Source organism: Apteryx mantelli, chromosome 3, assembly GCF_036417845.1.
Source record: "Apteryx mantelli isolate bAptMan1 chromosome 3, bAptMan1.hap1, whole genome shotgun sequence".
NCBI lineage: Eukaryota > Metazoa > Chordata > Aves > Apterygiformes > Apterygidae > Apteryx > Apteryx mantelli.
Genome location: NC_089980.1, coordinates 104,013,638 through 104,029,128, shown reverse-complemented (window position 1 = coordinate 104,029,128; position 15,491 = coordinate 104,013,638). Strand labels below are relative to the sequence as shown.

The following is a 15,491-nucleotide window of genomic DNA, read 5'->3' as shown; positions in this document are numbered from 1 at the left end:
TAAAAATTTCACGATTTTAAACCTCATCTCTGAGGTCCATCAAGAGCTCAAAGAAGAACTGAGGTTACACAGAGCTCTCCCCCATTACACTGGGAGAAAGGGGCCCTGCTGATCAAATAAAAAATTTACAGTTGCTTCTAAAGATTTCTTTTTTTGTCCCTACAGTTTCCTAAAGAAGACTGAGGTCTGGGACTAGGCAGAACAGAGAATAACTGAGTACCACTTTAGGCTAATCCTGCTGCTTTACACAGGATTTTTTGTGGGTTATAAAAGGGCCAATAACTGATTTAACTACAGCCAAACTGGTGACAAAGCTGATGCTGCAAGCTCCCAAAAGTGTGACTGGAAACCAGGAGGGTGCATGTGTTGAGAGGACTAACTTCATCATTGCAGCTGCAGTATCATCACAAGCTCTTTAGGTGCCCACTTCCAGCCAAGTTGTCATTGCAGCTCCACACAGATCCCTTATTCTCCATGCACCAAACCAGAAACTCCTCATCCCACCATTCGCCACCAATGGTCTCTGAGGGGAGCCTGGAGCCTCCAGCTCTTCTTATTCCTGAACCTCATCAAGGGGTTGCAGGGAGACATCTGCTTTTACATTCCCAGGGAGGGGGGCAGATAAGGTACCAAAGGCAGGACATTGCATTTGTCATCTGCTGGGCTTTTCTGCTACAGTGCAAAAGACCATAGATCAAAAAAGGGGTTGGCCATGCCCTCTTGTAGATATAGGAAAGAGGCTGGCCCAAACTCCTTTCTGCGTGCAGAGCACGTCATGTGTAGAGGTTGCGAGCATATCACTTCCCCGTATGGCACAGCAGACTGGCCACAGGGAGGTGCAGGCAAATCATTTTTCCCTCATCGGTCCGGAGGAATGTTGCAGGCTGCTAGACTGCCTTCCCAAAGCCATGTGTGCAAACAGGCTCGACTAAAGTCAGCATGTCCAATTAGAGTCATGGAAGAAGTTAACAAAAATAAAAAAAGAAAGCTGGTTAATGTTAACAAGAGAGGATGAGCAATGGAGGATAGAGAAGGACAGCGCTGAAAGAGACCGTGATGGTACAGAAATAGTGGTTGACGTGGGTAAGTGTGGAAAAGGAGAATAGCCCAACAGTAAGAAGCAGAAGATACTATCCCTAACTTTCAAAACATTCCCAGTTTTATTGTAGCATACTATAGGGAAATGTGCAAAACACTTAGGCCCCCACTTCTGTAGAAGCACCTCCTACTAAAATGACCAGATTTCTTTCAACTCCTTCTGGCAACGGGCTTATACTGTCTTATATAGGTTTTTTGTAACATCTGGATTTTTTCCAAAGTTTTTCTGCAACTGACCTGCACAAATCTGGGAGAGCCAACATCAACAGTCAAGCCCTTTGGTGACTGCTGCTTGCTCTCTTTACCCCTCCTAGCTGTCTACATTTTGTATAATCCTGTGTTCAGTTTTCTCTTTTTCATATCTTTCATGCCTAACTATTCTCGGCAAGTCATGCATTTCTGTTATTTCTTCCTCTCTGTGCAAGGTTGGCCTAATAATCAGTCCCTTACAGAGATTGTTAACTTTCATATTATGCTGTTGTGGATGGATTAGAGCTAATGTATGAAAGTGTATGCAAAAAAGATTCTAAAGCAAATACAGTAGATGAGTACTAGAAAGATGTTAGAACCAAGGGATATTCTCTGCTCTTAAAGAATTTCCCATTTTATCTTGTTCAAACAGGGCAGCAAAAGCAGATATGGCCTCTAAAAGTTGTTGTGGCCAACACTGGTTATAAAAGATTTGTAAAATTCTGGGAGGACAGAAGTTGTTGCATTGTACTGCTTTTGTTGTACCAGGCTCCTGTGAAACGGACCTCCCACAGGACCAGTCCTCCTCCAGCTTGCCCTGTCTCATTAACATCATAACTGTGAGTATAACAGAGGGATTGACAGGCAAAGTTCACCTCAGCATCCCTTTTCTTTTTCATGGAGACTACATGTCTAAGCCTCAAGCTTCAAAGCACCACAGTAAAACAAATATATATATAGTGATACTTGTAAAACAGGAATGCTTAGGCAGAACCCTGAGAAATGCCTTTGGGCAGGCCAGCTCTCTGTCCTAATATGCAGATTAAGTGAGTGTGATTTTCTGTATATTTTAACCTATTGTAATTGAATCTTTCTACTAAAAACTGTCTTTTGACAAAAATCTCTTGCTGATCGCCACTTTCCTGTCGAGCCATCCCACACCTTCTCTCTTTCTTTGAATATAGCCTTCAGATGATACTACTTCCAGTTTTAACACCTACAAAGGTGTGGATGCAGCCTTAGCTTTCTGTGCACTCAGAAAACAAAAACGATGAGTTTAGATAATTTAGTACTAAACTAATAAATAGTTTCCACCCCATCTTGATTCTGCTAATCTGCTCTGTAAGTGATCTGGGAGGAACATGCTGAACAGGGTGGGACGTGTATTCTTGATTTTCCATGTTTAGCCACATGCCATGTTCTCTCTCTTTGGTCACTGCTAGGCTTGAAACGATTTTTCTCATTAGTGCCTTAGACAAACAAAGTGGATTAAGTAGCAAACATCAGGTTTCTCTTGTCACTCAACATAAATCAAGAGGACTTCAGCAGTGTAATTATTCCCCTGCTGCTACCAGTACATAGGTACTGGTGACTAAAGCTAATGGATTTGGTTGCTCTTAAAGGATCTTCTTTCAATAGAAATTCAAACTCAATTTCTTCTTTTTTATTGCTGTTTGTCCAAAAAATGTGGAATATAGGGAAATAGAGGTATAAAAGACACAAAAGAGCAGCAAGAGTATGGGAAAATAGTCATGGAGATAGGACTTGATATTTCAGCTTTAGTAATGAGACAGAAAACTTTTTAATCAATTCATTGAAAAAAATCAGTTCAAAACAGTTTGTAATCTTGGGCTGCCTTCATGAGTTGAGCTAGGTTATTAGATTATAAGGCAACAACTGTCAATTATAGTGAATGTGGTAGATAAATGTAAATTTTTTTTAATTCAGACTTTACTTGTGCAGCAGTTCAGTTGCCTGCATCTCCACACATACACATATATTCAGTTTAGAGAAAAAATGACAGCTAACAGAATTGGAGGTGAAATTACTCCTTCCTTGGAAATACAACAAACTTAATTTTTGATTTTCTGTTAAGACAATAAAATTGCTAAGATGCACAAGCTCTTTTGTTCTTTAAAGTTTGCCAATCAACACAGAAGAATAAAGAGCCAGAAAAACAGCAGATATTAAACAAGGAAATACAGTCACTTGAGCTCTTGTGCCACCTACTCAAAGCTGGCACTGAACTGAGCTCAGGAAACACAATGAACAATTTAACTCCTGGCTTTTTGCAAATGTCTGTCACTAGACAGTGGTTTCCTCAACAGCATTTCTCCTTTGAACTTTCCTTAAGTACTTTTCTCAGAGCTTTTTTTTTAAACTTTGTCAATTGATTTTGAGCAGTTTGGTATGAGCATAAAATACTTCATATTGAAAAACTGAGATTGAGTGCTCATTCTTCACCTAAGTCAGGTGCTGTTTCTGTTCTGTGACTTAGAGAACAAATTACTCCCACAATGAGGAGAAAAACTTGAAAAAAAAAAAAAAAGGAGTATATGAGCCTATTAGGTAAACACTGCAGATAGAGCCCAGGTCTGCAGACAGGACGCGTTTTATAAAACGTGAAAATATTTTCTTCCTGGGGAACATAGATCTTGCCTGAGGCATGCTTCTTCAAAATTACAAAAAATAATGCAAATTATTTGTGAATTTGCAAGCCTAAGTGTGAAGGGTATGGCCAGCTTCCTGCCACCTGCGTGCCAATATTCTAATGTGTGGTTTTCCTAATCCCGTCCTGCTGTGATAAGCAGTGCCCCATCCTTCACGAAAAACAGCTTGTTGGGTTCACGTAGCTGAGCATGACAGTCCACAACTTAGCCAATGCAAATAACATCTGATCACTCAAAAGCTGCCAGGAGATGAACCCAAAATGGGCATGAGTAATTCAAAACAAATTCATTTTTAAATTCAAGTGCACACTACAGGAGTATTTTATGCTATGCTTCCAGCTCTAGATGTGAACAGTAATGTACTAATAATGTGAATGGCCTGACATTTACAAATGGTTTACATGAGTTTAGTGTCATTTAAACACGGAAAATGCCAAAACATGTCATTTCTTAACCAAAAAGTTTTGGGATATTGAGGATATTCTTTGCGCTGGCTCAAGTACTCACCTCTCACGCTCCTGTTCCAAGAGGTTGGTAAAGTCATCGCTCTTGTTCATGTAATCTGTATGTTTATGCTTCTCATTTTCTAGCTCATAAACTGTGCGGCGATGGCACTTTTCTGCCAAGAGGAGCTGTTCCAGCATGCGTCGATATGTCTCTTTCTGCTTTTCTTCAAGTCTGTCCAGCTGGATTGTAGAAAAGAATAGACTGTTTTAAAAGTTTCCTTGCTTACTTCATCTGATTTATTAACCAACAGTGTTGTGTTTGATAAATGCAAGTCCCATAATTTTGTCTTGGACTTTACACAAAGCAGTGCCTTGAAAAAAGAGTAACTGTCCTGTAAAAATAATGATTTCTTTGGGCAGTGTGTTTGCAATAAACATTTGCATAGTTCTCATATACAAAGGACAGAACTTTTGCATAGTTTTAGGATAACAAATATTGCTGCAGTGCAGAATGTCTCCTGTGGTGAGGTCCTGTACCCGCTCTCCTTATTTTACAGAGGAAAAGCCATAGCTTGGCACCTCACATTAGACAGGAATAAGCCAATTAACCTATACCTGCAAGGTGCTCTGCAAATCCCAGGCACAATACCTGCCCTCAGACCCTAGGGAAGCTGGAAGCAACCGAAGAGACCCAGAGGAACAGAGACTGGACCTTACTGGGAAGACTTTGATGTTTCATGCTAGACAACTGGAGCCTGAATTCAAGCACTTAAATGGGGACTTAGATATCTAAATGTAGAATTTTAAGGTGTAAGCTCAAGGCTGGAATTTGAACTATGCATCTGCAACACAGTCATACCCCCAGGACTGCTGAGATACAAAGTGTAACCTGTTTATATTCAGCATGGATTCAGTTTTATATTTCCAGCTACAACTCATTTTAAGCCTTAGGGTTTTCCCCTCAGCCTGTTTTTGACAGAAATTTCTCATTTTTATTAGTAATGCTTTACTGCTTTGTCTTCTATTTCTTCACTAATTTACTACATCAGCTGTCTTTCAAACAAACACTAAAGTCAGCAAGGTGCGCCTAAAAAGTTGCCAGGACTCACCAAAACCATCAGAGCTATTCATGTAGCTCCTTTCACAGTTTCTTGGGAGCAGATGGCGGAAACTCAATTTCTCACCGCAGCTGAAAGCGCCCTCACTGCTGGCACTGCTCTGTTTGCCTGCCCTCGGCACCAGCACTGGCGTTGTCAGAGCCTGCTCTGGCCACCTGCAGCCCATGCACTGAGAAGTGCCCATAGCCCTGGCTGCACCAGGCGGCTGCTGCTTCACACAGCGCCCATCTCCACACACTAAGGAAGATAGGAGAGCAGGAGGGCTGCATCCATTTTGAAGCAGAAGTCAAATGTGAGAGTCAAAAAGCCATGGCATTTTGTAAAGGAGACAGGCTGGATTCAGCCTTGGGGAGCAGATCTTTTGCACTTTGGAAAATTTCCCGCTGTTGTATTTTAGCTCCAACATGTCCCTTGCAAACCTTCATGAGCTAAAAGTTTTGCACTGAGGTCCCCATCTAATTATCAGCTTTTTTAGACAAAAGCCTTGGTAAGGTCTTTTAATTTCATTAGTCAGCATTTCATGTGTGCTCCCAAATGCTGCTGTTTGCTTTCCTTATTTACTATTATCCCCAAAATACTAGAAGATATTGCAACAGGAGTACACAGATATCCTGTGATAGACAATTCCTGGTGAAAAATGCAATGTTTGAAACGGAGAAACTGTGAACAGTTGGACATGCACTACAGGGTATTTATTATATGTTTATTATATACTCTTTTTCCATGCCCTGAACTGTTACGAAACCATGAACATGTGCAATGCTTGCTCAGTTTGGAGTTCATGCTGACCTCAGGCATTCCTAGATCTATTCAACATTCTTTTATTGCTTAGATTTTAAACCAAGAGATCAAGTCCTGCAGGTCTTCTTTAGGCCCTGAACTGACTTCACAGTTCTGCAGTGTTTCAGGCTTAAGTGACTTAAAATGAGTATTGATTTATGACAGTGTAAATACAGTCAAAATCAATCTCCGATAATCTTCTCTTCCTAACTACGCATATGATAGTGCTCTAGTAGGCCAAGAAAGTCAAAGAGCACTTACCAGTGCTGTGAACACTAGAGATTCAAGCCTATAATTGAGTGGAATTTATAAAACAGAAGAGAAATGTGACACCAGAAGATTTTGTTCTTGCCTGACTGCAGTAATCCTAAGCAGCATATGAGATCTTTATTGTTTAAGTTCAAACCCAATGATTTTGATTAGATTTTTTTTCTGCAGGTTGAGTGAACAAAAATATTCAAATTTTCTTCAGTTTCTTGTCATTTGTGCGGGAGTTGTATAATTCTCTTGCATGCTTTGCACAAATGCAAAGTAGGTGGAGTTTCATTTCTGATCAGGATTGCCCCATATAGACTTGCTGATGTAAATCAAGAACTTATTACCTCTGAAATTGGTTTCTCATAGACATCTTCTCCTACTGATTTTTCTTGGGCAAGGATGGCATCCCTGTGTAACACTCGGAGCACATTCTCTGGAGCTGCAGATCCGTAATGAGCTTCTAAAACTTCAGGTTTGGTTTTCTCTGTCTTCAGCATGTGGATCACATCCTCCCTTGCCTGTAAAATTGTAAATCAGTACCATAAGCCAACTTGTAACCAACAGGGAAAATAGGGGCATTTGAGATGTACAGAGTGCATATGCAAAAGTAAAATAAATTAGAAGAATGTCAGCCTGCCAATTCAAGTACAAAAACACTGGGAGATATCAAAGTAAACATTATCTGTGCAAACTGAATGGGATTTTTGTAGGCATTAATCTGTTCCTGCCTGTCCTTACATACAAGTCCTATGAGTTTTTATCTGAGTTGGAACTAGAGCCAGGGAACATCATTATTCCTCATATATTTCTCTGTCTTATTCCCTGTCCATGCAGTTCACTGACCTAGGTAGGTGGGAAGATGAGTAAAACAAAAGCACAAGCGAGCTGAATTAATATTTCTCAGGCAGCCTCAAGTCAAGTTTTTCTAGTTGTCCACTACTTGACTTTGTGACCGCATGTTCTCTTCAAGTAACATTTTAAATAACATTTTCTAGTTTTTCTTAGTTCGTTTAAAGAGAACCCTAATTAATGTTGTAGAAACCAGCTAACTAACATAGCTGGTGACAGATACAACAAGGCTGAACAAATCTTTCCGAAAGCGGAGGATGACCCTGAAGCCTTTAAGCTCCCAGCACATCTGGAAGCAGTGGTGCACTGGTGGCTGGGGGGATCATGGGTCTCCACTTCTGCTCCCAGCTCAGGATGGGGAGCCCTGTAATTGCAGGTGGCATGACGAGGCATCCGGGTCTGATGAGACTGCTCCACAATGCCACCTGCCCATAAATAAGAGGCATTTTTGAGCCATACTGCAGACAAACACTTAATCCCAAGCTCTGTTTCCAATGGTATTTGGCAACATCTGTTAAGCCATCTGTAAAATGGGGGAACGACACTTGCTTGTCCTTCAAGGCAGGTTTATAAGGCCATGCTCAGTAGAAGGGTTGTACAAGGAACAAGTTATCAGTGGGCAAAGGACAACTCCCTGGTTACCCTAGGGGTCCTGGAAGGGCTCTCACCCACCGGCCCGAAGGGGTGGGGGGCAGAAAGGTATGGGCACTGTTTTTTCTCTTGCCTCAACCTCTGTGCACTTGGAAAGCAAATTAACGGCTAATGAAAGGTTCAGATATTTTAGGAAAAAGCTCTTATAAATTCTGCCCTTATGCGAGCAACATCTGTTTAGGATTTATGAACTGACCAAGGCTTCACACTTTTCCACAGGGTTGATAATGGCACTCTGCATTATCCCTATAGCAAATCTTCAATCTACTCCATACCACAAAGGCACCACAGCTCTACAAAACCACCTGCTTTCAAAATGAGTAAGGAAATAATCTCAGGAAATGTCAAAGACCCTTTAATCTTTTTTTAATAAAATAAAGTAACATGAAAACAAAATAAAAAATGTGTTTGAGGCAAAGCTCGTGCCATCCAGTTGAAAACTGGCTGAATTATAAACAGCTATCTGTAGGGGCTTACTCTGTACAACATTTTGTAACCTTAAGCAGAAGCTTTACACATAGCTCTGTCTGCAAAATAGAAAATACAAGCTGGAATGGTATTAATATTTTTTTAGTATAAGCTTGGGAAAGGTGCATCACTCATAGATGTCAAAACCACAAATGAATTACGTGGATTAGTCCCAAAGAGTGCCAGGAGAACCTGCACACCTCACTACATCATGTTCTGGGAATATGCCACTCTCAATTCAGGAAAAATGTTATTTTAGGAAAGTTTTAGACAGTTTCAAGAACATATCATTTTTTATATCCCTCTACAAATAACAGTTATCTTAGTGTCTTAGTTACTATGAAACCAATGTTTCTATACTGAAGGAAAACCTCTTAAAAAGCCTAATAAAATAGCATGGGAGTTTTTTGGTACTTATAAAAATCACAGTTTTATGACCTGTTATCCTAGGCTCTTTTAAGAGGAGAATGCTTGTTTTACTGAGCTGTGCAGTCAGGCTTCTCCTTCTGGGCCTCCAGGAACTTACTTTAAACCACGTTGTGCTGCAAGACCCCATGTCCCCAGGGGGCAGTGTGTGCCCATTGCCTCTGCTGCCCCTCCCCGGCCCTGTCTCCACCTCACTGTAGCATGGTGGCTAGCAAAATCTCCTGGGGGCAGAAAGGGCAAGTTTGGCCCCTGCCACCCTCCTTCACTTAGGGGTCTAAGAATGAGGTTTTCTCCTCCTGGGTGGCCAATTGCCCCAACCATTAGATGCTCTGCGACATGCAGAGCGTAGGAAACCTCTGCACCCTGAATCACCTCACTATGACCAGGAGGCAACTTTTTAGGGGCTGCAATGACTAAGTTAGGTTGCCAAAATAAATGGTCAAACCTTGTTGTTGGCACCTACGCAGAGTTCACTAAATCATACCTTTGAGGATCTTGCCCTCAGCATCCAAACTGTATCTGTGTCCTGCTGTGATGGATAAAGTCAGTGTCCCCTGCGTGCCACGCAGGAGGGGCCCTGGCGCTTGGGGAGAGCCCTGTGCACAGGGGCACCCAAAGCAGTGGGACAAGGAGCAGCCCCTTCTGTCCCGTGCAGGGGGGGCCACAACTTCAACATGCTGAAACAGTGATTTGTTTTGATCCTGAGCACATTTTTAAGCCACATACATGCCATTTTTCAGGGACAGACCTCAGCCCCTAAGCTGTTTGGGAGGGAAGGAGGATAAACCCTGGTGAGGCTGTTGTGCTTTGCACGGCATAATTAAACATTGACAGGGCCAGAGAAAGGGAACAGAGGGAGCGCAGGCTTGGTTATTTAATGCTATAACTCAGGAGAGTGAAGAGCTGGACTCCAATCCCTGCAACAATTATTTAATATAATAATAAATGACAAAGGGACCAAACCCTGTTCTTCTCTGTGAGTGCCCTAACCCCTATTCAGTTATGCACATGCTTACTTTATTTCCAGCCTTGTTAGTCGTTAATCATTGCAGATTCAAATGGAGGAAATGTAGCAGGAGGGAAGGAGAGAGTCACTGAAATCACAGATAATTTGACCATTAAGGAAGGTTGCTGGAAGCTCTGGGTTTGGCTCCCAAGGGACCGCAGCAGGTGCTGAGCTGGGGGAGCTGGTGACGCTCAACAGAGGAGCTGACACCGTGAAAGGGGAAGGAGGGGACATCCAACCTCGGTTCAGAGCTCTGAGAGAAACCTTTATTCATTGCCTCATCTTTAAAAGAAAGCTCTGACACCCTCAACTCCAGAAGACAGGCAGGACTGGGAGCTCCGACCGGAGACAACTCTCTGTGCAGGCCAAGGAAAAGCTTCTCAGCCCCGGAGAGCTGGGATGGCACCAGCGCCATGGCCAGGCAGCTCCCACTTGCGTCCCCCTTCCTGGGCACCTCGTGCTCAGCCCGCGTGGTGATCTGCATGCTGTTCGCGTGGTGAGGTGCCTTTCCTGGACTTGGCCTGTTGTTCATATCATTATCTTTTCAAGGGTGTCGGCTAATTCACTGAGTGCTCTGTTTCCATGGACTTATGATAACAGTTTGTGAAAAGCAAACTAACAAACAGACACTCCACATCAGGTTGCTAGGAAGCACTGGAGCAAGAAAGGGGCCTCATGCTAATAATAAACTGAAGAGAAATTTGCTTTTTTTTGGTCAGAGACAAGCCCAGGGACAGAAAGATTCTGAAATGCATCTACCCTGTCTCAGAGTGGATTCACGGGGACACAGGTGACATCGTAACTTCCCATCAGCCTCAGGATTTACAAACTTCAATTAGTTTCTCTGAAACTCCTCAGGTACATGCATAGGGAATATGCTGAAACAGCAGGCTTGTATAATTCATGATTTCATGTTTCCTTCAAATGACTAATTTTCCACTGAAACAACTAGATGAGAACTGACATGGAGATGTTTTCTTTCGGAGTATAGTGAACAACTATCATTATGTTAAACCTCAGGATAAGGACCATTTTCAGATAACAAGTCTGAATAATCCTGTGGAGGAACACTCGGGCTACATCAACACACGTACTTGGAAAGAGGTATGAGAGGCTCAAAGTGGGGCGTTCTTGGCTAGGAAGAAGGAACCATCCTGGCAAAGTGTTCCCACTGATGGACATCTACTTTAGGTGTCTCCTTTGTCTCAAACTACAATGATGTTTAGCATAAAGCATACACTAGAAGACAAACACAAGGAAGAGAATTCAAATTGGAAGTAAACTTGGATATAAATCACAGACTGAAGTTGTTAGCTGTTTTGGTAGAAGAATAACGTGTTTTGACACAGGAAAGCCATCTCTGAACTCCACTTTTTTTCTGATGATAGAGATTATTTAGACATAAGATGACCATATATTGCAACAGCTTTTAACAAATGAAAAGTATTTACGAAAGTCCAGAAGACTGCAATTAGTCAGAGAAGCTCTTTAAAGGCAAGATATGGATTTCAGAAAGCATATGCATTTTCCTTTATAGAAATTGTTGTGCCTTTTTAGCTTTTTCATAACTTAAATTGTCCTACAGAAATCTCTAAGCTAAGCTTCTATCTGTAACATTCAGTTTGTCGGTTCCTGGAAAATAAACACACTTTTCTGTTAATACAGTGTCCTCAAATAACTGATTCTCTAAATAGTAGCAGTGATCAAGGCAGATTAATGAACAGGTCACTCAGAAATACTCTCAAGGTGAAAAGCATAAAAGGACTGATATGATGAAAGGTGTTAGTCCATGGGCATTTTCTCTAGGAGCAAAGCCTGCTTAGGAGACTCCATTGGTGGAACTGCTTCGACTGTCTCTGCTGATTGATAGAGAATTTGTAATGTCCAACTGTATATAAGTCTCATTTAGTGCTTACTAGAGATGCCAAAATCTAAAGGTTTATGACCTTAGATCTCTAGTAGGTCCATAGAGGGGCTAAAGCTCCATAAAACTCTGCTGTCACACACAGCTTCTGGCTCTCTCCTTTCCACCTCCTCTACAGGCTAGTGATTAGTGCACTTACTTAAGATGTGGGATCTGAGTTCAAGATCTTTTTCCACCCGGAAAATACAAATTCATGCTTTCCTCTTCTCAGGAGTGTGTTTTAACCACCCAGCTAGAAAGCTGAAGTGAGGCTGCTTTTTGCATGGCTATGGTGAAATAATCACTTTTTGGCGGACTAAAAGAGAATGGCTTTTTTTTTCCCCTTGCTGGCTTGAGCAGGGTAGGGTCTGAGCTCCAAACTGTGCTTTAATACGTACCTAGCAAAATATTTAAGTGAAACAGGAAGGACTTAGAAAGGTCTCCGCATAAAACTGAAAACATTGAGAAAACAATAGCATGACTCCGCTGCTTGTAAAAAGGGGACTGGCAACCTAGCAACCAGATTCCCGGTCAATGGAAAGACTGTTACACAACGCCAGCATCAGGACGTGCTTCCTCGCGGTGCCCTGCCCTGCCAAGTTACTAGAGTCCTCTCTCCATTCCCACAGTCTTTGGCCTCTCCACTGAGACTGCTAACAAAACTTAGCACCCACTAGACGGGGCATTTTTGCAATAGCCCATTTGTCACCTGGGAAATGGACTGAGCTGATCAAACTTGTTTCATGGAAGGCATCTATTAAATTGCAAAATTTTTCAGTTGTATTCAGGATGGGCTGAATGGATTCAAAGTAAACACTGTCAGATGAGAGTAAAACCCAAGTCAAGACCCTTTGCCAGTACACTTCCTAAATTCTTCTCCTGAATTTTGTTTGTTCATAAGTTTCCTTCCTGACAATTTACAACACACTATTCTCTAAACTATTTATCAGTTACTATTTCCCTTCATGGCTCAATGATTGATTTAGAATATATCTAATGACTTCAAAGCAATCTAAATTCTTCAATAACATGATGAGTCTCCTCTCAGTTAATAGAAAAATGTTCTGAAAATTCAGGGCCATGAGTAGTGTTTATGGGGAATACATTTATGCAATATTTGGAAGTTCTGATATTTCCTACTTTTGAATATTTCTTTTCTAATACTCATGACACTTTGTTATGCCTACACAAGTGGAAGCAGAGATTTAATGTTTATAAAGTCATATTTTTCTTCTGCTTAATGGCAAGAAAATAACTATCAAACCACAGATAGGGGCCTTTACTTATTACTTGTGTTGTTATTTCACACAGCTCAGGTTATTAATAGTGTAACAGCTGCTCCATACTGGATCAGAAACTAGATAAGGTCACAGGTTCCCCATGTAATGTTGTGTCTTACCAGTGGCTGATTTCCTAAATTCCAATAGACTCTGCAAACTTCTCACCTAGAGCTAACAAACATCATAATGGAGGCATCTTTCTAAAGGAAACCGGGAGGATGTTCTCATCCTGCTTTCGGCACTATCCAAGGCATGCTCATGCTCTGTCACAGCCAGGACAGGAATAGACTTGTTTCCTAACATTCCCATTAGAGGCCACAGAGGATGATTATGGAGTGTTCATTTACATTAATTTAATGAAGACAACACCTTCAGGCAGGGGTAGTCCAAAACCTGTATCTGCAAAACTTTCCTAATGCTAATCTACAAGGTTTAGACCCAGTTACTTCCCTTCTTTCTTACCTTAGAAGGAAACGTAAGTAATTAAAAGGAAAGCAAACTTTCTTCATTTTGTATTGTGACACTATGAATAGAAAAAGTAATAAAAATTACCCCTGCCAGCTGGCGTGATACTTTTATTAATAACCTGCTTCATTAACTGCAGCATCCGTACTGCTACAGTGACTGGGTAGAAACTTGTTTCCAGGGTTAGATGTACTTAGTGTACAGAGCACGCTACAAAGCTGGGAAGTTAGATACTCTACCGTGTATTGTATCATCCAAAGCCCCTTCTTGCTAAAATCTTGAGAAGTATTTTTCACTCCTATACAAGATATCTGAAGTAGCCTTATTTGTTTCACTCACCTAATGATTCTAGCCATACAAAATGTTGGCTAATGACATATACACATAATTTTTTGAGGGTAAAGAGACTGCTTTTCATCTCAGCTAAATTTCCTAACACTTGAAACTGTGGAGTTCACTTGATCTGATTTCTTCTAACATTTCTGGACTCGGGCCTATGTCAGTGATTCTCGCTGGAAATAAAAAGATGACTACAGTGACAAAAAGTGACTTTCAGTGTTTTTTACGGAAGTTTACTGAAATGTATCAGGAAATGCACGCTATTTCTTGTGGCTCTGGGGATATGAAGCAGAATTGTCCTCTCTTGTTCACACTGTGCACAACTTTCTGACCTTGTAAGGAGCCTTTGGAGCTATACAGTGTGTTTCATTTTGTTATGAGTTATCTCATAGTGATAGCACAGAAAGTCCTTCTAAAATCAATACTGAGGGAGAGGTACATAACAGACCAACTCATCCACTGCATAAATCCTCTGAAGTGCCTCCAGAAGAATTACATCAGAGATTAATTTGGCCTCCTATGTTTAAAAAAGTCCATGCTAAAGATTGCAGAGCTGGGGAGAAGCAGCATTGAGCAGTATATTACTTCTTATAGCAAGCTTCAAAACAGATCAAATGAGCACTAGAAGACATCTGTCTGTTATTTCCTGCCCACACAGCTTTGTTCTGCTTTATTGCCAGAGAGCTCCGTGGATGATGTCACTTTTCTCTGAAGAAAACAGGCCACCAGAGCCTTTCACTGACATAATTAATTATCTGTAGTCTGGGCCGCGGCCAGAAAATTCCCATGGCAAGGCCCCGAGAAGTATTAACTCCGCACTGCTTGATGTTTTCAGAATTATTAGGGTCTGGGATATCATTTCTTGTCTTTCCACACTGAAAAAGAGCTTTGCTCACTGTTATCAAATCATGGGGAAGTTACTGCAGCACAGAGAATTTCAGTATCATGATCTCAGTCAGCACAGAGAGACCAACGTCAGAGGTCACTGTCAGTTATGCGCACAAATCTGCATGTTGGGATATGCTGTACTGGCTTCAGGAATGCATCACGATGGCAAAACTCACTGTTTCAGGGTTTACCATATCCAGTTATATAGATTATGTTTTAGCCAACTTTAACTGTATAGTAACATTTTGCACATGACGTGAAGCCCAGCAGCAAGCAGAGACCACAGATTGATACAAATAGCCAGCGGGGAGAGGAAGTAACATCTGTTAAAACACCTTTTTGGACACTTCAGCAGCAAGATTCATCAACAGTGCACAAATGAGGGTATTCACAGTTCAGGACCGCTATGTGGCTACATGTTGCAGTGTGCAGCCTAACAAATGACATAATTAACAGAGCAACTTCAGGTCTCTTCACTCCCCAGCTGGCAGAGCCCTAGTCACCACTGTGTTTGCGAAGGCCAAGGATAGCTCCTGGTTCTCCAAACCAGACATGGAAAATCCCAATGAAGAAGTCCCTGTTCTGCTTTATTCATGCTAAGGAAATGATCTGCAGCTTGCCACGACCCAGGTGAATGGCAGATCATAAGCTACTATAGTGATACAGGAAATCATTAAAATTGAAGCACATTTCACCCACATTAAGATATGTTTATATTGCTGGAAGTAGGTGCTTCCTATTGCTTAGGTAGTAAGGTGTTGTATTCCTTTTGTGAACAGGACTTATTTCATGATCTGTTACCACGTATTTCAGAAGAAAAAAAGATAAATGATGAAAGGGTAATAGGAGAAAAAGCATTTTTTCCCCCTCTTTCTTG

General features: G+C 41.4%; 1 protein-coding gene across 6 annotated transcripts in view; it reads right to left on the bottom strand.

Moving 5' to 3' along the window:
- FILIP1 (filamin A interacting protein 1) overlaps positions 1 to 15,491 on the bottom strand; it is a 111,670-nt gene that overhangs the window by 43,452 nt on the left and 52,727 nt on the right. For 5 of the 6 annotated variants that reach the window (XR_001294005.2, XM_067294096.1, XM_013952357.2 and 2 more), the window contains exons 3-4: positions 6,684 to 6,857; positions 4,245 to 4,423 (exon numbers count right to left, since the gene is read on the bottom strand). Coding sequence is in view for 5 of the 6 variants with exons in the window: in XM_067294096.1 (XP_067150197.1) it covers positions 4,245 to 4,423; positions 6,684 to 6,857 (353 nt within the window). In the remaining variant the exon portion in view is untranslated. Of the gene's footprint in view, positions 1 to 4,244; positions 4,424 to 6,683; positions 6,858 to 10,833; positions 10,849 to 15,491 lie in introns of those variants that run through there. The other variant, XM_013952363.2, reaches the window with a different exon arrangement.